This window comes from Macrotis lagotis, chromosome X (genome assembly GCF_037893015.1).
Source record: "Macrotis lagotis isolate mMagLag1 chromosome X, bilby.v1.9.chrom.fasta, whole genome shotgun sequence".
NCBI lineage: Eukaryota > Metazoa > Chordata > Mammalia > Peramelemorphia > Peramelidae > Macrotis > Macrotis lagotis.
The window spans coordinates 238,831,801-238,856,335 of NC_133666.1; the positions used below are offsets into that span (position 1 = coordinate 238,831,801).

General features: G+C 35.3%; 1 protein-coding gene across 8 annotated transcripts in view; it reads right to left on the reverse strand.

Moving 5' to 3' along the window:
* Nucleotides 1-24,535, reverse strand: part of RASGRF2 (Ras protein specific guanine nucleotide releasing factor 2) — a 320,212-nt gene that overhangs the window by 137,173 nt on the left and 158,504 nt on the right. For 2 of the 8 annotated variants that reach the window (XM_074202748.1, XM_074202755.1), the window contains 5 exons: nucleotides 22,817-22,899; nucleotides 15,291-15,539; nucleotides 14,313-14,701; nucleotides 6,619-6,747; nucleotides 4,099-4,200 (listed from right to left, as the gene is read on the reverse strand). In XM_074202748.1, the coding sequence (XP_074058849.1) occupies nucleotides 4,099-4,200; nucleotides 6,619-6,747; nucleotides 14,313-14,701; nucleotides 15,291-15,539; nucleotides 22,817-22,899 (952 nt within the window). The remainder of the gene's footprint in view (nucleotides 1-4,098; nucleotides 4,201-6,618; nucleotides 6,748-14,312; nucleotides 14,702-15,290; nucleotides 15,540-22,816; nucleotides 22,900-24,535) is intronic. The other 6 variants (XM_074202754.1, XM_074202753.1, XM_074202752.1 and 3 more) reach the window with 6 other exon arrangements.

Consider the following 24,535-nt stretch of genomic DNA (forward strand, 5'->3'; position numbering starts at 1 on the left):
CAACTATGCCTATTTCCTGGCTCTTGACCAGAGAAAAACCTCATGAACTTCAGAGAGAGCTGGAGGATTTTGACTTTTCAACTGCTATCCTGAGTTTCTTTGTAATAACCATGACTGGTAGCAATTCAGCAAAGAACAAACTAGAACTACTAAGGAAAAGGAGCTTGAAGACTTGATAAAAAGCTTAGAAAGCCTTAGCATCATGCCCAAAGAGAACTTCATGAGTGTTCTTCAAGGGGATAAAAGGACTTCTCACAAGTAAGAATTAACCCATTGCAAGGGGGTGTTGGAGCAAGCTCAGACCTGCTTGTGAGCATTTAAAGCTTGGAAATAGGCAAATGATTCAAGTCAGAGTTTGATTTATTGGGTTTTTAATTTGTTTTTTGTCTAGAATTAACAAAGTGATAGAGAAAATGTTAATACTGCAAATTAAGTGTGTCACATTGACTTTTTTTTCCAGAGAGCTGGCTTTAAAATATTTACTAGCAAACCACTAAGCCTTTAACATATATTCTATCAAATCTTGAGCCCACTTTTACTGGATTATTTATGCACCAACGAATACAAAACAGATTCTGAGAAAATGTTTAGTACCAACTATTCTTACCACACCATCTCAATAAATACTCCTTTATAAAACTTAATTAAGTTTGGATGATTGCTATCAACTGATAATCATGATGGGAGAGGGGAAGTACACTAATGGGGACTTATGAAAAATTACTGTACTGGAAAATCATCTCCTCCCCTCCAGCCTTCAAGCATTCCTTGTAAGCAGCACCTCCCGAAATGTCAGAACAAGTGAGAGATGAGATAGCCCTAGACAATGTACTCAACATGCTTATATATATACATACATACACACAAACACACACACACACACACACACACACACACACACCATTTAAGAAGTTATCAAGCCATAAGTTGCAGTGTCATACAGAAGAAAGACTCTATGGCCTCAGGTTATTCATAAATGTAAATTGTAAAATGAGAGTGGTAAATGAGATGATCTGTTGTTAGACAAAAAAAAATAATTTAAATTTTTTAATTTAAATTTTTTAAAATTAAGCAAAAACAAATATTCCTACATACAAAGTAGAATAGAGAATTTCACATGAAATTGTGTATCTGAAAGTACCAGCTTGCTTTTCCCTTTAAGCATCTAACTTTAAACTATCCCACTTCATCTGTTTCCTTCTGTCCTTTCATCTGTTCTCTTAGGTTCATTTTTAGACTTTTCAGTGGTCCTACTTACATATGGAGGACAGGATACAATTCCTACCTGTACTCACAATTTGATCCCCAGAGAGGGGCTACTATTTCATCTTAGGGTTCTAGGGAAAATCCTGAGGACTGGGAGATGATTTTCTTCTGATTCCAAGATCAATGATCTTTCCAGTATGCCATATAATGCATAATATATCTAGGTTAGATCTATTTTTGGTTATTGAAATAGCTAACTGTCTAGTATTGAATTTTTCCGAATGGCTTAATAAATACTTTCTGTATTAGAAGAGCTCAATGACAATCTTTTTTTTAAGGTTTTTTTTGCAAGGAAAAGGGGGTTAAGTGGCTTGCCCAAGGCCACACAGCTAGGTAATTATTAAGTGTCTGAGACTGGATTTGAACCCAGGTACTCCCGACTCCAGGGCCGGTGCTTTATCCACTATGCCACCTAGCTGCCCCTATGACAATCTTTCTATCTGTAAAATAAGGCCAAAGTATCTGAACACTCATCTTTTGGCACTGTGTTTTCCTGTCTCAATAAAGATGGACTTAGCAAAATACATATATACTCAGTTCTCTATTTCTAAGCCCAGAAGAGACTCAAGACCTACTCTATTGTTGGCTTTTTGATTGAGAAAAATAAAAGATATTAGAAATTTATCTGATCTGATCTTACTGGATAAAAAGCCATTAGAAAGTCTGTCATGTTCTCTTTAAGCAATTATATTTTTCCTCTCATTTTCCTATCCACACATTCTATTTAATTCAACTCAACAAATTTTTACTAAGTATTTATTATATGTATTATACTTTAATTCCATGTAGTGGAGGTAGGACCAGTATTATTAAATAGATGAAGAAACTGAGACTCAGCATTAAATGGATTTTCCAAAAGTCAAACAATTAATAAATTATTAATTTAAGACTTAAATTCAGTATTGTTGAGGTTGGCTTTCTTATTTATTTTGTTTCTTTTTAATGTGAATCAAAACAGTAGTGGGGGAAAAAAAGAAGAGTTAACACTTGAATATCTAAACAGGTGGCTCTTAGGGGCTTTCTGTTAGACTATACTCTGAAGTATTCAGTAACTCAAGTTTCATTTTTAGATAAATGATAATAATACCTTTAATAACTCAGTGATCCCTAATTCATCAAGCTTTGGATTAACTTGGGTGAAAGTTGGCTATTGGTTGAAAAATCAGTAATCTAAATTTTTTGTGAAGCAATTATAGCTTAATTTATGAGAATGAAGATGGTAAAGGTATTTCAGTGCTTGTATTGAAGTTACAAAAAAGAAAAATGAAATCAGTTCTGCAGGAGTGGAGGATCAAGGCTGGCAGCCCAGCATGACATGCTTCATTGCTCCTTTTCCAGATCAGTGATTTCTTTTCTCTTCTTATCCCAGCTGGCTCAAGCAAAGGGGCATTTCTAGAGCTAACTTCCTGAGACTCTATGCCCCAAGGCTCTACTGAGCCACTTATATTAGGAAGTCTCCTTTTCTTTAACTTCTAACATCAAATGAACCCAACTGGTCCATTAATATTTTTCTTTCCTTTTAAATTTATTTGTCTCCTCACTACCCCTTGCTTTTCTTTCAACAATTATTTCACCTTGATCCCAGACACGTTGATCTTTCCTTTCTAATACCAATGAGTTCTTTTCATAGTAGCTGTTGGTCACAGCCATTCATATAGATGCAGTATGAAAAATGGATATACAAGAATCCAAGTGATTTGAAGAGAGGATGGCATTTTGGAGAGGGGAAAGAGAAAAAAGCAAAAAAAAAAAAAAAGGCTTGTATTAAGGTGGGAAGGACCTGGGCAGTGAAGAAGTCAAGGCAGAGTTTTTTTTTTTACTTTTACTTGGGTCTCCAAAACACAAAGCAGTATTACCCTGCTCTCACTCAACTTATGAAAATTTTAAATCAGCTTCCTATCACAAATGAAAAGCTTCCAGAAAATGGAGAAATTACTTTCACCAGAATTAAATAAAAAATTAACAACTGCTGAATGTTCCTGATATTCACAGAATGAACTGTTTAAGTTCATTCTATTCATTCACTCAGACTTGATTTTTTTTTTATGGCAAGATGACTTTTGAGGATGGAAGGCAATAAAAAATTCTCAGTGAATTCAGTGAATCTCTGGTCTCTTTAGTTCCAAGAGAATTACATAAATGGCCCATATTCATTGGGAGAATCTCTCTATCTTTACTCAATTTTTAAGGAATTTGAACAGGTAATATCTATTAGCTCCTAATGGATGGCATGTAGAGAATTTCACAGGCTTGTGAAAATGGACTTCTTTATTCTAATCAAACATTGTCTAATTTCTAAAATGACATAAGCCATTAGTTAAATTTCCACCATTGTGATATGAACTTGGTGGGGTTGTTAAGGTCAATATGTGAACAAATTTCCTTAGGCCAAACTAGTCTTTTTTTATTTCCCCCTCTTTAATATAACTTTCTCTGTTCTGGCGGAGAGATATCAAATAAAGTGTTAACCCTTTCACCTTCCAAATTGTAATGATCATATTTTTCCTACAGCCTATTTTTAAAATCCCATTTTATGCTATGTTTTATATTATTTACTTATTTTTTCATTTTTTTCTAAGCTCTTCCTTCCTCACCCTAAAAATTAATGAGACTGTGACTCAACTAGAGCCAAAGGTATCCTCCTCCTCCCCCTTACACATATACCATCTTCCCACCGCTCTTGTATCTGCCTTCTGTGATTCATTCAATTAAAATGGAAACACACATTCTCAAGAGATTGGCTGAGGATAATCCAGGAACAACCTAAACATGAGAGGAGGGAAGTCTTTTCCCCTTTAATTTCCCAACACCATTTTATACTGGGCTATTCACCTTGGCACTCACCCGGTGGACTCCCATGTCCTGCAGCAGCTGTAGCAATAGCAAATGCAGAGGCAGGAGAAACAGAGCAGTGGCTATTATCCACTGTTTGTCCTGTGAGTTAAAAAAAAAAAAGTCATGATGAGATAGGCTGTCTGTATTCTGGCAAAAGCGAACACATTGAAATAGAGACTGGATGACTGAGTAAGACTGCTTAGAAAAAGTTAGATTTTTGTGCCCTGTTTTGGAGGTTGGAGGAAGTTTATTTAGTTTTAACCCTTTGCATACCTGCATCATGAGGTTCTTTGTTCAAAAATAGATATGGGGCTAATGTCCATCACAAAAGAGGGCCCTTCTACTTCAAAAATGTACCTAATGGAGTGTCTTAAAAACTCCCATCCTAAGCCCATGAAAGTAGGAACTCATTTCTGTGTAAGCCATAATTAAATCACAGGATCAGCTACAGGATGGACCAGATTTGTTGCAGTCTCCTTTTTCATTTTCTCCTTTATTATCCCCAATTATCATTATCAAACATTACAAAACACAGATTTGGGAAAGGGGGAAATAGAGCATATCTTGTTTCCTATCACTAAAAATGCAAAAAAGTCCAAAGCAGAACTTGAAGCAAGAAAAACCATTAGAAATTTTACAGCCTAAACACTGTGAGATGGATCAACTATGAAGGAAAAAAGCTCCTCTCAACGGTTCAGTGAACAAGGACAATCCTGAGAGACTTGTTATGGAAAATGACATTCACATCCAGAAAGAAAACACTATCAAAAAACTATGGAGTCTGAATGTAGAGCAAAGTATATACTATGTTCATTTTTAAAAATTTCTTTTTTTTCTCATAGATTTCTTTTTCCTTAGTTCTAATTCCTCTTTAACAATATGACTAATATGGAGGAAATATGTTAAACATATATTATTTGAAGCCATGGAGAGGGTAAGGAGAGGAAGGGTGGTAGAAAAATATGGAACTCATAAGCTTGCAAATGAATGATTATTGAAAACTACCTTTGCATGTAACAGGAAAAAAAAGAAATATTACAGCCTAGACAGGAATATTAAATTTAAACCTCACTAATGTAGTCTCTAATCTGAGATCACAGATTTAAAGTTGGAAGGACTAGGGGGTCTAGTGTTTTTTGAGAAAAGGAAATTTTATAGAAGAGGAAATTAAAGCCAAGAGCATCTAAGGGGCTTGTATAAGGTCACATTGATATTAATGGGCAAAACAGAATCAAGTCTAGACCTTCTGACTTCAAATCCAATAGTCTTTCCACTAACTTCTTATGCATTCCATTTTAACTCTGCATTTACTGAGAGCTTTTGGGTTGACCTCAAAAAGTCACAAATTGAAAATTCTCTACTTTCCTAACTGCATTCTAACCCATCAACATCTATTGTAAAACAGCCCCTTTTGAAGTATGAGTACAAATGTGTCACAGAAGTGCTGGTTATTTCTTGAGGTTACTTAGGGGCAAATTTGGTTTTACAGCTGAATTATTTTCTCTTCTTATTTTATATAATTGGCTAAAGAAAAAATAATGCAAAAGTAACTGATATTTTAAAGTATTGGAGCAATGGAAAAATAACAAAGGGATTTTTACCTTTTAGTCTGATGATTTCACTTCAATTAGAACATTTTTCACCATGACCTTTCACAATTATTTTATAAAACAATATCTCTAAATTTCCAGTTCTACGCAGATCATTGCTAAGCTATAGTAAAATGCTATACTGTAATTAATATAATGTACTAATATATCCTATGCCATAGGACTATTATAACTGGAACAGTAACACAATGGGGTCCTTCCAGAACTGGAGATACAAGATGAACCCACTTTATATAGAAATATGTATATCATATATGCAGTAAATATTTATATTATACTTATTATATGCCAGTGACTGAGCTAAGTATTTTACAATTATAATCTCATTTTATCCTTACAACAACCCTGGAAAGTAGGAGCTATTTTAATTAACCTCATTTTACAGTTGAGGAAACTGAAACAAACTAGTCCAGGGAATCTGAAGCTAGATATGAACCCAGGTCTTTCTGACTTTAGGCCTACTGTTCTATCTATAGTACCACTCAGTTGGTCCATCCTGGTATGGGTCATGTTATAATGAGGTTCAAGCATTTTTTCTCTTCTTGTAAATTCTAAATGTTTGTCTCTTCTAGCACTTCATATAAACTCAAGACTCTCAAGATAGTTTGCAAACCATTCTCTTGTTTTAACAATTATTTTGTAGTTATTATTTGGTTGTTACAGTCATAATCAACTCTTCATGATTCTATTTGGGGTTTTCTTGAAGATACTGCAGTGATTTGCCATTTCCTTCTCCCATTCATTTTACAGATAAGGAAACTGAGGTTAACAGGGTTAAGTGACTTACCCAGGTAGTGAGTGTCAGGCTTTTTTTTTTTAATTGTTGATTGAAAATACATAAAAGTGAGGCAAACAAAATATTTGGAACACTGCATTTTTATACTTCTGAAACTTAATTGGGTCTTACCTCCAGGTGGACGATATCGTAAATGTCTAGGAGTTGAAGGTGATCGGCATGGTGAAAGTTCAGCTATGTCCACAGCTGGAGTATTTTCAGATATTGTTCGATCGCTGGACACAGTTTCTAGAACTGCTGCTTTAAAATAGCATACATTTTAATATACAGGCAAAATTTCCATGCTTCTTCTGACAATAGCATGCATTATGTTAGAAAGAGCTCATTAAGTTATATTAACACCACATATTAATTAATCTATATTTTCACAGTGCTTTGACATGTCAAATCACTTCTCCTAGAAGTAACTTTTTTTTTTGGAAAAAAATAAATGTCACTAAAGTTAAGCTAAAAGCTACTCTGTATATAAGGTACAGATTTAGAACTTACTGGGCACTCGTTTGCTTAGTTTTTTTTGTTTTGGGTTTTTTTTTCTATCTTACAACATGGTCATGGTTTCAAGGTGACAAGAATAGCAGCTCTTTTAATCAGGAAAATGGGATAAAATCATCTCAATGGATTATAGTAACATATAGATAAAGAAGACTGCCAGACCATGAGGTGCCTTTGCCCAGACCTTAAGGACTCAGGACAGCAGCCTAAATCTATAAGAACCATTTACTTCACACATCAAGGCCATGAACATTAAGATTCATGAACTTCTTCCATTTGGAATCTTACCACCCCCCATCCCCCAAGCTTTCTAGTACACTAAACCTTTTTTAAAAAATGTGATGAGAAAGAGGATATGGAGGTAGAAAGAAAGAAGAAACAATCCAGAACAGAAGCATATAGGCTCAGAGATAAGATGTTCTCTCTTGGTATAAGAGCTTAACTTTAGAGTCAAGATCAAGGATTCTTGACTTTGTGTGTATGTGTGTTTGTGTGTATATGTGTGTGTGTGTGTGTGTGTGTGTGTGTGTGTGTGTGTGTGTGTGTGTGTATGTCTTGGACTCCTGTGGTGAAACATATTGCCCTGTTCTTAAAATAATGTCTTTTGATAAATAAAATAAAACAAATGGAATTATCCAAGAATGCAATTATAAAAAGATTTTTTTAAGTTCACAGACAATTTTTTTTTATAATTGCATTCTTGGATAACTACACATTAAGAATCTTGGACCTAGAGTCCCATTATCCTATGGCTTAGAGTCACAGTTCACTAGGGAGTACTAACTGAAGTCCAAACAAGACTCATAGAAGAATTTGGGATAGTTTGGTTTTTCTTACAACAGTTAACACCACAAGAAAATAATGACAGTCACTTCAGGACCATCCTGAAGGGTATAGTCTTGATGGTCCAATATGTTCTCTACATCAAAACCACCAGTTTAGTCAAATTAGAAGTTCTTTTTCCTTAGTGACAAGAAGCTTAAGCAATTTCAAACCACTCAATATCTTTTTTTTTACTTAGGTCTTCCAAAAGTTCTTACTGGTAAAGGCTTAGTGTCCCATCTCTCAGCATACATGTAAGCAAAATCATTTAAAATCAACCCACCCCTCTGTCAGAGGCCATGGATAGACCAGACATTCCAATCCTAAGATTCACATTCAATAAGCTTTCCATGAGCCTTCATAACTCCATGCAAACCATTTCCATACTGTTCCTTTCAGGAAATAAAGCCACATTTTCCCTCTTGTTAAACACAAAAGGGTTGGGAGGAGAAATTTTTAGACCCCTTAACTTGAATGACAGAATTACAATAAAACTGGCAAACATGCAAGATGCAACTAGGGAATAACCCCAAAATAAATGCTTAGCTGTCAGATTTATTATTTTCTAAATAGTGTCTTCAAAATTCTGTAATGCAACACATCTGCTATGAAAAGAGTACAGAAAATACCAAGTCTAGGTTCTTAATTTGATTCATACCATTCATTTACTTAAGAGGAGAGAGAAAATCATTAGTCAGCAATAACATGAAAACAAAAAAATTTCTAATGAGTCAGAGCTGGACTGCATTGAAATAGATTCTAAAAAGAAAGGAAAACCACTGTAAGAACATAAGAGAAAGGAATTTTCATCTCTGGAAGAGAAAAAAAGGGTAATTCCATGAGGTTTTTTTTTAAACTCAGATCAAGTTTTTGAGTAGCTCTGCCTAGAGAAGCATATGCCACCTCAAACTCCACCAACACTGGGAAGAATCCAAAACTTTTTCACACAGGCTCTCCCTCAGAACCAAAATATCCATTGCTAGAGTATTCTGGAGGTGGTATGTGTAAACAAATAGTTTTTCTACATGCTCTACTATCAATTATTTAACTGAGATTCTAAAGAACAGTGGGGCAAATATGTGTAAAACATTAGCAGTATTTTTCTACTTCAGGTTGTGGGAGGGACATATTCTTACAAATATGGTGATTACCAATTCAATCTATACAGAAAAGGAACGATCAGGCATAGAGTAGAGACCTAAATGAAAAGCAGGTGATAAGCCTTGAAGGAATGTAATATTCTCTGATTCTTTCTGTTCCCTTTTTGTTTGGTTATCTAGGGAACTATTCCATTGCCAGTAGAGGCAGATGATAATGGTATTTAAGAGTAGTGAAGTGCAAAAGAACAAGGCAGAAATGACCAAGGGTAGCAGAGGTTAATATGGGTGCAGTTCATGTAAATTTGGGGAAAGGAGTATGAACCAAATTAATGTTGCCTACTGTACTTTTGAAAAGTATTTTCAAAATTGTTTTAATCTCTATCTTAAGGAAGGTTTTGGGTTTTCAAAGAATGTTTCCATTCACTTCTATAGATGTAGGGCAGCAGATATTTGTGAGGACTATATACTTGTAGTGGGAAAATTGGACAAAGACTACTTTAGCTATCATTTTTTAAATAGCAGTGCATGAAGATAACTGTCAGATAAAAAAATGAAGTCCAAAAGCCATCACTTTATCTCCCCCAGATGCTGCTGCCTGAACTCTCCCACTAAAACTACCAACTCTTGGGACCCTGTGCTCTGACTAGTGAGTTTTCATCTCATCTTACCCAGTTTCATGCTCTTTCTTATATGTTATACCTTCTTTAAGAATCTAAGTATCTTGAAGAAAAGGACTAGCTCATATATTTCAAATATTTTATACAGTAGCACATAGTAAACAGTTACTAAGTGTTTTATCATTCTTTCATTTGGCCAAAGAACATCCTTAAATGGCAAAGCAAGTATTATGCAAGTCAGGTGTTCTAGTACTTCTTCAAAGGAAAAACAGGAAATATACACACTCTTGTTGCAGAATGGCTCATCAGTCTTATTAGCTGTGAGGATGGTGTGAGCACAGGAAGGCTTTGTGCAAACAAGAGGCCCAATTCAGAAAGAGGTCCAATTAGCTGCTGTTGCATAGGTTCTACAAGTCTAGTTTGGGAGATTAGAATTAGAAGTGTCCTTGGCTCCATATCTAAATGAAGCATTCAAAAAATGCAGCATGACTTGCTTGCCCAAAATAACTTTGAAATCTAAAAAAGTCATGGACTATGTACTAGTCAGATTGGAAGTGAAATATTTTGCCAAGATGTAAAGGGTCAATAAATAAATAAACAAAAAAGATGTAAAGGGTCACAAAGGTTTTCATCTTCCTTTGGTTTTCCTATTAAACACACCTTTCTGCAGTACACCCCCCACTCCAATTTCCCTCTCTTGCCTCCAAATGTATCAAATTCTATATGTTGAGAAGGTTGATGGTAAAAGCTTTTGTTTTTTCATATCTTTTTAGAAAAATAAAATTTTTATTCATCTTGGGAAGAGATCAAAATATGCTGGAAAAGGAAATGAAAGAGACCAAAAGCATGTAGTCTACTCCCCTCTGGATATAATGAATACTTTCTTCCAAAAGTAAATGGAAATGTGGATCACTAAACGAAACTGAAAAAAAAATTGAAACTGACTGTATTATAAGAGACAGTGACTGAAATGAGACTAAGGCAATGGTCAAATTTCTACCAAATTGAAGGAAAAGGTAAAAATGAGATGAAGATACCTCAGGTAATTATAATAGCCCCCTTTTCAAATGAGCTACTGATTTAGAAAAAAAAAAAGAAAATGGACATTGGAAAGACATCACCATGGATTTCTATAATTTTCTACACAATTTAAGTTAATTTAAAGTAATCACTACCAAAAGAACAGAGATCAGAAAACAATGTCAGTAAATACTTGTTTCCTTGCCTAATGGAATGACATAGCAGCCAATGGCAACAATCTTTTGTTTAGATTATAAATATGCATTTGCAAATTACTTCAAAGAAGGAAGAAAATTATAAGCAATAATGTCTCATAAAACATGAAGAACAATGGGGAAAACATTTCTGGATAAGGCTTGGCATGAGATATAAATTATATCCTCATCATAGGTATGTTGAAAGATTAAATTAAAGGAATAAACAATAGGTGAAAATTGGAACCAATCTTAACAGCAACTTATTTTCAAAGCCCGGAAGGCAAAAAAAGACATTCAGGAAATTAGAACAACAGATTGTTGCTGCTGTTACTACAACTACCAACATTCCTACCATCATTAACGCTATTAGTAATATAAACTAGCATTTATTTACCACTTTAAAGAATACAAAGTGATTTACAAATAATCTCATTTCATCCTCATGACAACTCTGAAAGATAGAAGGTATTATTATCTCTATTTTTCAGATGGAAATTAAGACAGAAGTTAACAGATTTGCCCAAGGTCATACAGTTCATAAGAGTCTGATTTGGGATTTGAACTCCAGGTATTTGTCTCCAAGTCTACTGCTCTATCCACTCTGCCACATGGAAGAGACCTATGTTAGCAGACAACACAGCATTGAAAACCTGGAGGGACTAATTTTCTAGATTGTATTGATACTCATAGACTGTTAAGAAACAAGAGGGTCCCTAGAATACTGACAGACCATATTATATATAATCTAAATTAAGGATAATTTACAAGAGGACATAGATAAAAATCACACAAATGAGAAGGCATGGAGAGATTGCTGCCTGATTTATTAGAAAGAATAATCTATTAGATCAGAGTTCCATAAGAGGAGAGGCACCTCGGGAAGTAGATGGTAATTAAAAGATGTAGGCTATAACATGCAACAAAAAACTTTTGCTTTTGGGCAACACCCATCTTTTTAGCAGAGCTTCCATTTTCTCCAAATTTTAGAACTTCTTTGCATATTTGAATGTGATAAACAAAGAACTGGAATTAAATCCATTTAATTTTAGACCTTATATTAATTATGCTAGACCTTTTATCAAGTACTAGTTTTTAATCATAAACCCTTTCAAAACTTAGCACCTACAAAATATGCATTCAATTTAGTATGGGGGGAAAATGTCAGTAGCCTTCTTTTGGTAAATCAATAGAAAAACCTCAAGATTTCTACAACATTCTCATACTCTTTCCATTTCTTGATCTTAGACTGTACAGGATCAGCCCTATAAAGTCCTATTAAACATCCTTCATTCTAATCTTGCCTTCTTTTAGCTCTGCACTTAAATGATGAAAAGTATTCTTATCCAGAAACTTATCCAGATCAGTTTGATCAGTGGTCTAAAACAGTGATGCCAAACTCGATTAGAAAAGGAGGCTGAGGGGGCAACTAAACCATTCATTAGTATCCCTGTGTTGACTTAGAAAATCACATAGGAACATTATTATCTATGTATTAGTGTGTTTTTATTTATTTTGTTCAATATTTCTCAGGTACATTTTAATCTGGTACCTGGAATGCTGTGAAGCAAAGTGGCCCACCAACTGCATGTTTGACCCCTAGACCTATTTCAGCTCTTATTCCAGGACCTGAGAGCTAATGTCTGCTAATCCAAGAAGCCATAATTTCCTTTCATTCATGACCACAGACTAGAAGCCTTGATGACTTATCATTGGAGAGCTTGGGCTATCCATCATAAGACATAATACAAAACTGGACAGTTCTAAAGAAAAAAACTAAGAATCGGCTCATAGGCAAATCATGAGCCAGGGTAAGGGATAACTAATACTAGATAGACTATTTAATTGACTATTCTAGAACAAGGAACATGTAGAAAGAACACAGTGGCTAAATTGTTGTGATATTTTTGGTTTGCTTTTCTTTCCAAAATGGGTTGATGGTATTGCTATGGTCTAACCCCTGGAAAGAAAGATTGGTTGGGTGGGGAAAACAGAAAGAACCCAACACTTCTACCTAGAAAAATACAGATAGTTAAGGGAAAGGGAGCTCTACTTAGAATAGCAATGTGAGGTTCTTGATATTGTTGGCCAAGAACTATACAATTCTCATGGAAAAACCAAGACAGTCACTTTAAAAATCATCATTGTTCACTAGTCAAACAGAGTGTCTACTGCAGGGGATGGGACTTGAGATACGATCCTTGAATTTAGAATCCTAAGCTAAGAAGGTGATAAACTCTGGGGTGATGTTCGGCATTCCTCAAACATCTGTAACTCAAAAAGTACAGTTAGCTGAGTTCACTGTCTTAATCTGATCCCTCCTCTTGATCATAATAATAAGTTAAGAGCTAGAAAGAATGTTCTCTGGTCATCTCATATACAAGGGAAACTTTAAGTTACATATAGGTTCATCTTAGTCCTCCCCTTCCACCAGCAAAGTCCCTTAAGCCATGAGGATGGATTCCAGCAGGCACTTGGAAAGTCATGATGCAGGCCCTCATTCCCAGAAAAGAGTTCATTATCACATAGCTCAAGCTTGTTGTTCACTAATGGGTTTTTAATTAACCTCCCCCACTCCTCCACCTGAGTTGCTAACTTGTCATTTTAAAGGATTTTATGTTAAACAATATGTTACTTTTGACAATGACAACTGCTTTAGTTAAAACTCCATTAGGCATCTCACTGGGGAGTTTATTTAAATGATCTGAACTAGAAAGTGTAGGACTTAAGGGGTGGGGGGGGACAGAAAGAGGGATGAGCTTTTATTAGAATGCAACTGATTTCAATCTGGATACTTCATTTAATTTCTTATTCAATTTTCATCTATTATATTGAAAAATATAGTTTGTGATAGTGTATAAACACAGAAATTTAGAGCTAGAGAAGACTGGAAAGCTCATCTAATCAATTTCCGCATTTCTCAGATGAGGAAACAGAGGCCTAGAGAGACTTTCCCAACATTATATAGTTAATCTTTTCACAGAGATAAACAACAAAGGATGTTTTCCATGAGAATATATAGTTAGTCTTTTCAAAGAGACAAACAATAAAGGATATTTTACTGAGAAAAAGAAAGATTAAATTTTTAGATTTTTTTTCCCTCTTCTCTCTAGTTTTATATGGAATCATGCCATAGGGCTTTAAACTCTCCTCTATAGCAAATCCAAATCTACTTAAAAAGAGTTAGTCATAAGAGTTTAGAGTCTAGAAATAATACCTGATGCTATGGAAAAGGATGAGAAGCCACCAAAAATAAGAAGGTGACAAGATCCACAGCCCCTTTCCTAGCCCATTCAAATTGTATCTTTCAAAAAATATTTATTTTTTTAAAACACTAACTTAAGTTCATTTTTACTAGAGAGGATAATAAGGAGTTAGCCCTGCTTATCTCTTTCTCCCCTCACATAAGGACCAAATAAGGACTACAGGATTTGTTCTCAAACCATTGTCTTCCTTCTATGTAGAAACAGGGAAACTATGGAGAATGGGCACTAAGGTTCCAAAAGGGATGAAGAACAGTTGCCTAGGGCTGTTCAGGACAGGTGGCAGCCGAGTAATACCTCTTCGAATATTTCGTCTTAGCTTGTTACACAGATCCATGCGGGGGTTATCTAAATTCTCTTCTAGAGATCCAGGGCTTTGTTCTGGAGAAGAAGGGCCTCTGCTAAGATCCAATGGTACTTTACCATTGTGAGGTGGTGGGGAGGTAGCAGGGCTATAAGTTGAGGTTGGACTGCTGGTTGTGGAAGAAGCAGACAGGTCTAGGGCTCCAATTTTTGAGTTCAGGGGGGAAGTCAACGACAGCTTTCTGGCTCTGACAGGGGAAGAAGTTCTGGATACAGCCAGTGGGGGTGGAGAAGAGAATTTTCGACAGAGATGTGGTGACTTCCCATCTGCCAAGTGTTCACCTCGATTATTCTGACTGGTAGCAAAAAACAATTCCAGAGACCTGAAAGTAAAGGCAAGCTGTAGCCAGGTTAAAAATGAATTTCCTGAATGTCTCTTGAGCACATTCACTCTACATATAAAAGGGATGATACTAGAATATTACACTCATGTTTCATAGTTTTCAAATCGCATTCAAGTACTGTTCATCTCCAAAATACTTTCATGACACTTTTGCAGATTCTATCTAATCAATTGCTCAGAAATATTAATAAGTAATAATAATGGCTTATATTTATACATCACGTATGATGTGCCAGGAACTTTGCTAAGCACTTTACAAATATCTCATTTTATCCTCACAACAATTCTAGGAAGTAGTTTTAAAGATGAAGAAACTGAGGTAAGGGCTAAGTGAATTGTCCGGTATCACACAGATATCAAATATTCCTGACTCCAGGTCTGTGCCACTCAGCTGCCCTTAGGAGACAAGCAGACATGAATAAACTATTTAATTCCCAAACATAAGGAATTAATAAGAAATCTGAGACCTAAGACTTCTGGAGTAGGAACTTTGAGTAAGTTCCCTGCCCCCCTACCCTAATTATTCTTGTGATCTGAAGGATAAACAGGACCAAAAACTATGAGCATACCTGACAGGGATAGAGGTGAAAGGTCTCTTGTATATGTCAGACAGCTTCTCCAGAACCACTGCTGCTGTGGTGAAGATACGGTAAGTATGCAGAAAAGTGTTGAGAAAGTCAATACTGAGAAAACGCAAGTCTGTCAGCCTCTCCAATAGTCTCTCCACACTGGCGTAGCGAATCTGGGGCACTTTGCAGGAGTTTAATGTTTTGCTAAAGCAGATATCTTTATCATCTCTGTGAAGACGGGTATCAGACCTATATAATTGATCAGGAAGAATGTTTCAACAAAACCACACTCAGGAAGACAATGTAATTCTCTAGAAAAAGATTCTAGCTTGTTTTGTTGTGTTTTCCCCCCACACAACAATTCCACTCAACTTTTTAAATTAGAAGATAAAAAAGAGTCAGTTAGATGTAAACACACACATACACACACACATATACACCCAAACACTATATACTTCATGTCCCAAAAGTCTTAGTGCAGCCCTAAGCTTTATTTACAAAGATTTTGGGGACACCTTATGAATACAACAAAAACATGATATAGAAAAAAAATCAATTATTTTTTTTTAGCGTAGAAAAGTCAGAATTTCAGTTTGGGGTAGAGAGTATAAACTATGTATCAGTCTCTTTGAATTCTCTCTATAGTTAACCTGTATTTGTTGAGGAAAATGCAGCTAGCATAGCTGGGAGATTAGGGCAGACTTTTAGAAAGAAGAGGCAAGAACAGGGCTACAGTTTATAAGTTTCAGTCTCAAGTCAAAGCAACTGCATGGTCTTTCCAAGAGATAATTGCATTTCTCTCTTTTATTATGACACCTTCAGGAAAGTAATTTTATGGTCACTGATAAACACAATGATTTGACTGTGATTTTACTAAAGGTCCCAGGACTTGCTGAGAGTGAAAACTTTTCAAGTCTAGAAGAAAAGCCAACTTCCTGTTCTGTAGGACCAACACCTAGCAATGATCCAGTTTCACTCTAAACACCAAAAGCTTGCTTTTGGAGGGAAATGTCTTTTATATCTCTGAGATCCTGTTTAGTACAGGGCTATGATTTTTAAAGAATTCAGAAGATATGAGAAAAACATGATAAGACACACTAAATAAAGAAGAGCAAGATGAAAAGAACTAAGAGAACATTATAGACATAATATTGTTTTAAGAATGACTGGGGCTTGGGGTGGCTAGGTGGCACAGTGGATAAAGCACCGGCCCTGGAGTCAGGAGTACCTGGGTTCAAATCTGGTCTCAGACTCTTAAAAAATTACCTAGCTGTGTGGCCTTAGGCAAGCCACTTAACCCCATTTGCCTTGCAAAAACCTAAAAAAAAAAAAAAAAAAAAAAAAGAATGACTGGGGCAGTTAGGTGGAACAGTGGATAGAGCACTGTCCTGGAAGTCAGGAGAACCATAGTTCAAATTTGGCCTCAGACAATAATTACCTAGCTGTGTGATGACCTTGGGCAAGTCACTTAACCCCATTGCCTTGCAAAAAAAAAAAAAGAATGGGTGAAAAAGTTATCTTGATTATTATTAATATCTAAATTAACTATAAAGGCTATATGAGGAAAGATACTATCAGCATTCAGAGAAAGAATATATAATAGAGAATAATTTTACTCACACACATACATATTCTTATTTATGTCTAATTATAGCTATTGCTAATATGGGGAAAGAGAAGAAAAAGAAATTTACATAATAATTTTATTATATATTTAAAAGGAATAGCAAGATGTTCATAAAAGATTTGCAGTTTCATGTGCAATCATATTTTTTATTATACTATGTTGTGGAAATGCTCAGTTCATTCCATATATAAAAGTAAAATAAATAAATGTTAAAAAAAAATCCAGAAGCTAACTTTCCCAAAGTGAATGTTTACCAATTTACTTTTTTAAAAAATCTGTTAATTTTTACCACATTATTAGTAAATAAAATACAAAATGAAAATATTTTAAGTTTCTTTGAAATTGGTGCCTGAGTACAATTTTATTTCCAAAGTCATTATTGCTATATCAGTTAATGACTTTTTTCTGTCCTCTATCTCTTCTACCAGAACATTTCTCTCCTGCCATAATCCCTTTATCTCGGAAACAGTTTCAGTACTTTCCATTTCAGCATCACTCAGAGAAAACAGGCCATCGACAGCTGTAACACCAAAATTAGACAATATAAAATTGCGTCTATACCAAAAAAAAAAGTTTAAATTTTGAGATCAACTGCAGGATATCACTTTAAAAGACACTGTCACTACTAAATGTGAATATTTCTATTCCCAATATCACATTTTTGTACCCTAAGCATCATTCTGAGATCTGTATCTTTTCACTGAAATTAGATTATTTGAAATACTAGAAAGGGAAAGATTACATCAGTCAAGATAAAATGAAAATGTGCCTAATTACAAGACTGTCCTTCAAGATCCTGATTACATCTTCATTTTAAATGAAGCAAAGATATTAAATATTATGAAATTATTTAATTTCATTTTCTTGAACAGAACAGCAGCTCAAAGTTATTATTTCCTAAGAGAACCTAAAAGTCATAAAATTCATTTTCCTAAAACTCATATAACAGTGAAAAAAGGTGGTCTTAATGGTATGTTTTTTTAAACTAGTACAAACACTAAGTTATACAAAAAGAAAACAAATGTTATTATGATACCATAAACAGTAACAAAACACAGTAACATAGGAGTAGAACAAATATCTATGCATAGAACATAACTAAGATAGGTGGCACAGGTACTGCTGGGCCTGCAGTCAGTCAGGAGGACCTGAGTTCAAATGTGACCTTAGACATTTATTAGATGTGTGACCTCAGGTACTTCACCCTGTATGCCTCAGTTTCCTCATCTGTAAAATGAACTGGAGAAGAGAACAGAAACCTTTCAGTATCTTTGCCAAGAAAATTCCAAATGAGGTCACGATACAACTGGAGAGTCAGACACAACTGAATAACAACAAAATATAACTACTCCCATTTATATTGTAAGTTAAAGTTTACAAAGTACCTCCTTCCCAAAGGCCTGGGTTTATGCAACTGTTATTATCCTCTTTTTTTTTTTGAGGAGACTGAGGTTCAGAAAGGTCATAGGATCACAGTTTAAGACTTGAAAGAGACCTTAGAGGCCACTGAGTCCAATCCTCTCATTTATATGAAGAAACTAAAGCATAGAGAAGTTAACCTGCTTGCAAAAAGCTAACAAGTTTCTAAGTCAGGGTTTTAAACCTATATTTTCTGACTCTAAATCTAATGTACTGTCTACTTATTACTCTATGTTGCCTCATTGGTAATATAGCTAAAATGTTAGAGTTGGGATTTGAATGTAGATTTCAAAATCAGAATTCTTTCCACTATAACGCATAAATCTATTCAGCATTATATATACACAGTAATATCTAAGTCTTCCAGAATAAGATAACCCATAACTCACATCTAGAAGCCAGGAATAGAATGGGTCCATTGAGGAAGGAGTCACTGACTGAGAAAAAGACAATCTCCTCATTTGCACAAAACCCATTCATCTCACTGTGGTGAAAAAGGAGCTCTAGGAGGTTAAAATGTAGTCAGATTATCTAGAAATTACAGAGGAAAGATAAGAAATTTCCAAAATTTTATTTTGTAGGCATATCTATCCATTTATGATAGCTCACCATGTGAGCTCATGGTCTGTGTGAATTTTTCATAAAATAGTTGATGGCTTTTGCTGTAATTAAAAATTAACACGAGATGTGTAAATTTAGAGAATCCAGCTCAAATGTTCACACAAACTACTTGTGTCTGACCTGTGGTGGAGCATTGTGAAGTTGTAATGGTCTAATCAGCCACAGTCAGAAACAGTGACTTGACTTTTAACAAAGTGCTATCAGTTTTACCCTCTTTGAAAAGGAAAGACAACAACCAATCATGTGATAGATGTAGGCTGAGAGAGAAAGAATGAGCTACCTCATTGTAGTTCTCATTAGCAAGAATCTTGTCTATTATGTGACACTTTGTAAGGAAAACTGAAAAATACAACAGATCATCAAGTTATTTTGAAGTCATTATGTCAAACAAGGGAAACACCCAGACAAGTTGATTTTTTTTCAGTTGTTTACTTAGATTGTTATTCAAGTCGGTCAATTAGCATTTGCTATGTGTTAGCATAGCCTCCCAGTTCTGGGAGACATAGCTTGTGGCTATTTTAGTACAAAGTGAAGATTGCTATTATCAATAAAAGTCCCATTCCCAACTTTTAGAGGATTATAATATGAATGTAAGAGGCAGAGCAGTCTGAGTCGGGACCTAGTTCATATTCTATCTCTTACAACTCGGTATCCCCAGGAAACTATAATTACAAATTGAAGAGAAGATGTCAACCTGCCTTAGTAGAAGGAAATTCTCATGCAGGAGTTCCCTATACTAAGGAAATTCTAGTTCTAGTCTCTATCTATTGGTGTTTCCCCACAATTTAGGGGAAGGTCAGGGTTAGATCCATTTCTTCCCACCTTTCTTTACATGGGTTAGATCTACCTTCCTCCTCTCCTGCCAACATGGATTAGTTTTCTTTAAAAGGAGAGAAATCAGTAAGTATATCTTCTCATCTGGAGTCCTTTGTGCCATTGAAACTGAATGACTAGTACCATCCAATGCTCCATTCCTTCCCATATTTTTATAATTCTGAAGAAGGATGGCATCTCAAGGTTTTCTAATCATTGAGAAAATATTTTTAATCCAAAACAAAATGAGTGCAAATCAACTAATATAAGGGGCTAATTTAGGCAGCCTAAGGCATAAAACTGAAGTTCATTCAACTTTTGGCAAAAGCTTCATCCTTTTTTTTCTTTAAATTTGGTTTAAATGTAATACTATCCAATTACGACCTTTAGAACATTTTGTAATATGGTTATAGATAGCATTGATAAATTCATCTGAAAACTGTTCATATCTTTTGAAAATGGCTTTTTTTATAAATTTGACTAAGTTCTCAATATGTTTGAGAACTGAAGCCTTTATCAGAGAAAACTTGCTTCAACATCCTTTTCACAGTTACTATTGCTAACAGTATTTCCCTCCATCCTATTCCCCTGCCCCCACTTATTCTATTCTGTCTCCTTTCACCTTGTCCCTCCTCAAAAATGTTTTTTTTGACTGCTTCTCCCAATTGCCCTCCCTTCTACCATCACCATCCTTCTCTTTTCCCCTTCTCCTCCTGCTTTCCTGTAGGGTAAGATAGATTTCTATACCCAATTGAATATATATGTTGTTATTCCCTCTTTGAGTCAATTATGATGAGAATAAGATTCAGGCACCTCCCTTCAACTGCCCCCATTCCACTCCACTATAAGCTTTTTTTGCCACTTTTATATGAGGTAATTTACTCTAATCTACCTCCCTTTTTACCTACCTTTCTCCAAGTACATTACTCTATCACCCCTTAATTTTATTTTTTTAGATATCTTCACTTCATATTCAACTCACACCTGTGCCCTTTGTCTATTATATACTCCTCCTAACTTCTACTAATGCCATATATACTCTTTCTAACCACTCTAATAATAATGAGCAAGTTCATATGAGTTACCAGTATCATCTTCCTTTGTAGGAATATAAACACCAACCAAGACTTTTTTTAACATTTAGTTTCATCCATATTTATTTTAAAATTTAGTCTTTTTGCAATTTTTTAGCCAAACTAGTAAAAGCCTAGAAAATATAGTGCTAAAGGAATCTACAGCAGTTAATACTGAAATCAGCTGGTTGCTATTCATATTTCCTTAAGATTAAAGTCAAATCATTTCAATACTACCAATTAGTTACTCATCTATAATTAAATAAAAATTTTTTCCTAGTGCTTGTATACTTCTATTATATAATTTGTTTTTATTTGACATGGCACTTATTAAATATTAAGACTTTTACCACTGGGATGATGTTTAACTGGAGTTAATTCTTACAAATGTAGAAAAGCAAGGGATCCCAGAGGAAATCCTATATTCATAATTCTTAGCTACATGCATAAATGATTGCTTTCCCTACCCTCAAAAAAAAAAGCTCTCTTTCAAGGTAAAATGGAAATTTTAAAAAAACTGAAGAGGAAATACATCTTTCAAATAGCTAGTTACTGTGTGGACATAATCAATTAATTCTATCAAATTTTATCCATAATCAATTAATCAATCAACATTTAAGTATCTACTATTTTTAAAGCACTGTGCTAAGTACTTTTGTTCCATAAACTATAGGAGAAAGGAAGACAAGTGGAATACAGATGATCATACAATAATCTTATTAGCTCATGGCTTCTGAGGTCTCTTCTAATTGTAGAACTATAATCCTATAAATCTAACAAAATATTTCAAAATTAACTTTTGAAGATGGAAAAGAAACCAATGACAAGTAGTGAAAAAACTTGAAGCAGAGGGCAAATAAACTAGGGTATATTCCATTTTTCTTTGCCATCACTTTAAATTTCAGATTTTGCTTTGTCATAAGAAACTAAATAAGGAATGGGGCAAGGGGGGAAAAAACAGGAGTAGAGGATTTGGAAAATGGCCCTAACCATAACAGTCTGAGAAACACTAAACAAATAATTTCTCAGTATTTTCTATATACAGTGGGTAGAAGAAACATGGTCTTAGTCATTAAAGTAATTTTGACTTTCTTCAAAACTGACACTAATGGGGAGTCAAATCAATTATAATTATTGTAATTTGCAGGGTTTACTAAAACTTGCAAAACAAATAAACCCATGCTTCTTCTTGTCTGTAAACACAGGTCAGTGTTTGCTCTCATGATTATCTCTTTTAATATAAGCTTTACCAAAATTGAAAGAAAATTCAAAAGTGGGACAAAACAGTAAGAATCAATGATATTTTTGCAGAAACATTCTAATAAATTGTTGCAACAAAACAAATATATATTGGTGTTTCCCCACAACTTAGGGAAAGGTCAGGGTTAGATCCATTTCTTCCCACCTTTCTCTATGTGGGTTAGGTCTACCTTCCTCCTTTCCTGCCAATATGGATTAGTTTTCCTTAAAAGGAGAGAAATCAGGTCCCCAGGATCAGATTGCCCTGTTTCCTTGTTATAACATCCTGTTCATCTGCTTATAAAACCCTTAGTGAAATCAGGGTTTTCTAACTTGGCGAATTTATGAACACCATGTTAATCACCATAGCCTACCTATGCTTCCATATGAAGACAAGGAAGACTGTTCTGAGAAAAGTTAAGTAAGTATCACTATATTCTTGTTATATAACCTTGCTATTCTGGAGCAAAATAACTCTCCTTTTGTTAAGTGTTCAATGACTTGATAGACTCATCCAGTTTCAAGATGGAACCTGCTCTCGAAGAGCAGGTTGACTTGGGACTGCCTCTGTCCATGGTCCTCAGTCATAAAACTGAAACATGACTTGACAGCAACTAGATCAAGTTAGACAGGCCAAATGACACAATTTTCTGCTATTGTTATTCTAGCAGTCACAGCTTGTCCAACAGTTTGGTCTTGGTTAAAAAATGAGTGAAAAAAAAGGCTGCACTTACTTAATCATATGTGGCACAGTCACTTTGGAATTCTCTTCAAACACTATTGTCATTAAGCCATTGCACCGAATGTTGTCAACACACTGTGAAAATTTAAAAATGGACAACACAGAAACAGTAATTATAACACATAGTAGATGTAGGCCAATGAACAGTTCCCATGTTTCAAGGGTTCTGGATTTTTAAGACTCAAAGGGCCAAAACACCACCACCACCACTACAGATCTATAATGATGAAACTGCAATGGAATTAAGGGGCTTGAGTTTAAATTCAACCTGCGTCATTTATTATGGAACCCTAGACAAATCACTCTCTGAGCCTCGGTTTCCTCAGTTTGTAAAATGATAAAGTTAGATGAGTTAGTCTCTACTTTCCAGTTATAATGCTCTGAGCTTACACACATTTCTGTAGTCACCAAACATTGTAGACAGTACAATTTTGGAAGGGTTCAGATTTGTGATATCATTTGAGGTAAAGAATTCCAGGTGAAGAAATTCCATTTACCAATGCGAATCAACTCTTGTACTACACCTTATGGTCTTAAGAGAGTTTTAGACACTGATAGGTAAAGTTTGTCTAGTTTCCCTTTGGCTTTCTATTGTTTTTCAGTAATATCAGATGACCCCATCTGGTTGTCTTGGCAAAGGTATTGGAATGATTTGCCATTTCCTTCTCTAACTTATTCTACAGATGAGGAAACTGAGGCAAATAGGGTTAGGTGACTTATAACATAGAGTCATACAACAAGAAAGTGTCTGAGGTCAGATTTGAACCCAAGAAGATGAGTCTTCTTGACTTCAAGGTGGGCACTTATCCACAGTGCCACCTAGCTGCCGTTTTGCATGGACAGTACAAGACAAGAGGAGGGGATTTGAATCCAGGTATTTTTAATCCAGTCACTATCATGTAGAAATCATCATGTGTTCCAATCTCTGGCATACATTTCTTGAAGAATTATGGATATAAGGACCCTATTCTCCTTTCTCTCCAAAAGTATGTTATTGCCCCCCCGCCCAAATATCTCTGTGTGGGCAGTTAGGTGGTACAGTGGATAGAGCACTAACCCTGGAGTCAGGAGGACCTGAGTTCATATCCAGCCTCAGACACTTAATAATTACCTACCTGTGTGACCCTGGGCAAATCACTTAACCCTATTGCCTTGCAAAACAAACAAATAAACAAAATACCTCCCTGAGATTTACTCTGTAAATCACAGCTTGCTTTGGTTCTTGTCCTTTGTTATGGAAGACCAAAATGACATCACAATGTTTGAGACAATTACAGTGTATCCTATTGTAAGCTGATCAAACCCATATGAGCTCAGAATGTTCTACCACAGGTTGGACACAAACTGTCCACGTGAACACCTGAGGCAGGTACTCTAACCCTATATATCTCACATTTCCTTTGACCTGCTTCAATTCTCCCTTCCTCATAGAGTGCAGCATCTTCACTGATAAAGGCACGCCATGCTAGGCAGTCCTGTGCCAGTGTCACCCATGCTGTACAATCAATTCTGAAGTTCTTCAATGGGAACTTCAGGGTGTCTCGATATCATTTCTTCTGACACCCCTGTGAGCACTTGCCCTGTGTTAGTTCTCCATAAAATAATTTTTTTGGCAAGTGCATGTCTGGTATTCTAACATGTCCAGCTCAGTGTCTTGTATCTTCTCCTTCCAGGTGATCTTCAGAAATGTTCTAAGACAATATAAATGGAA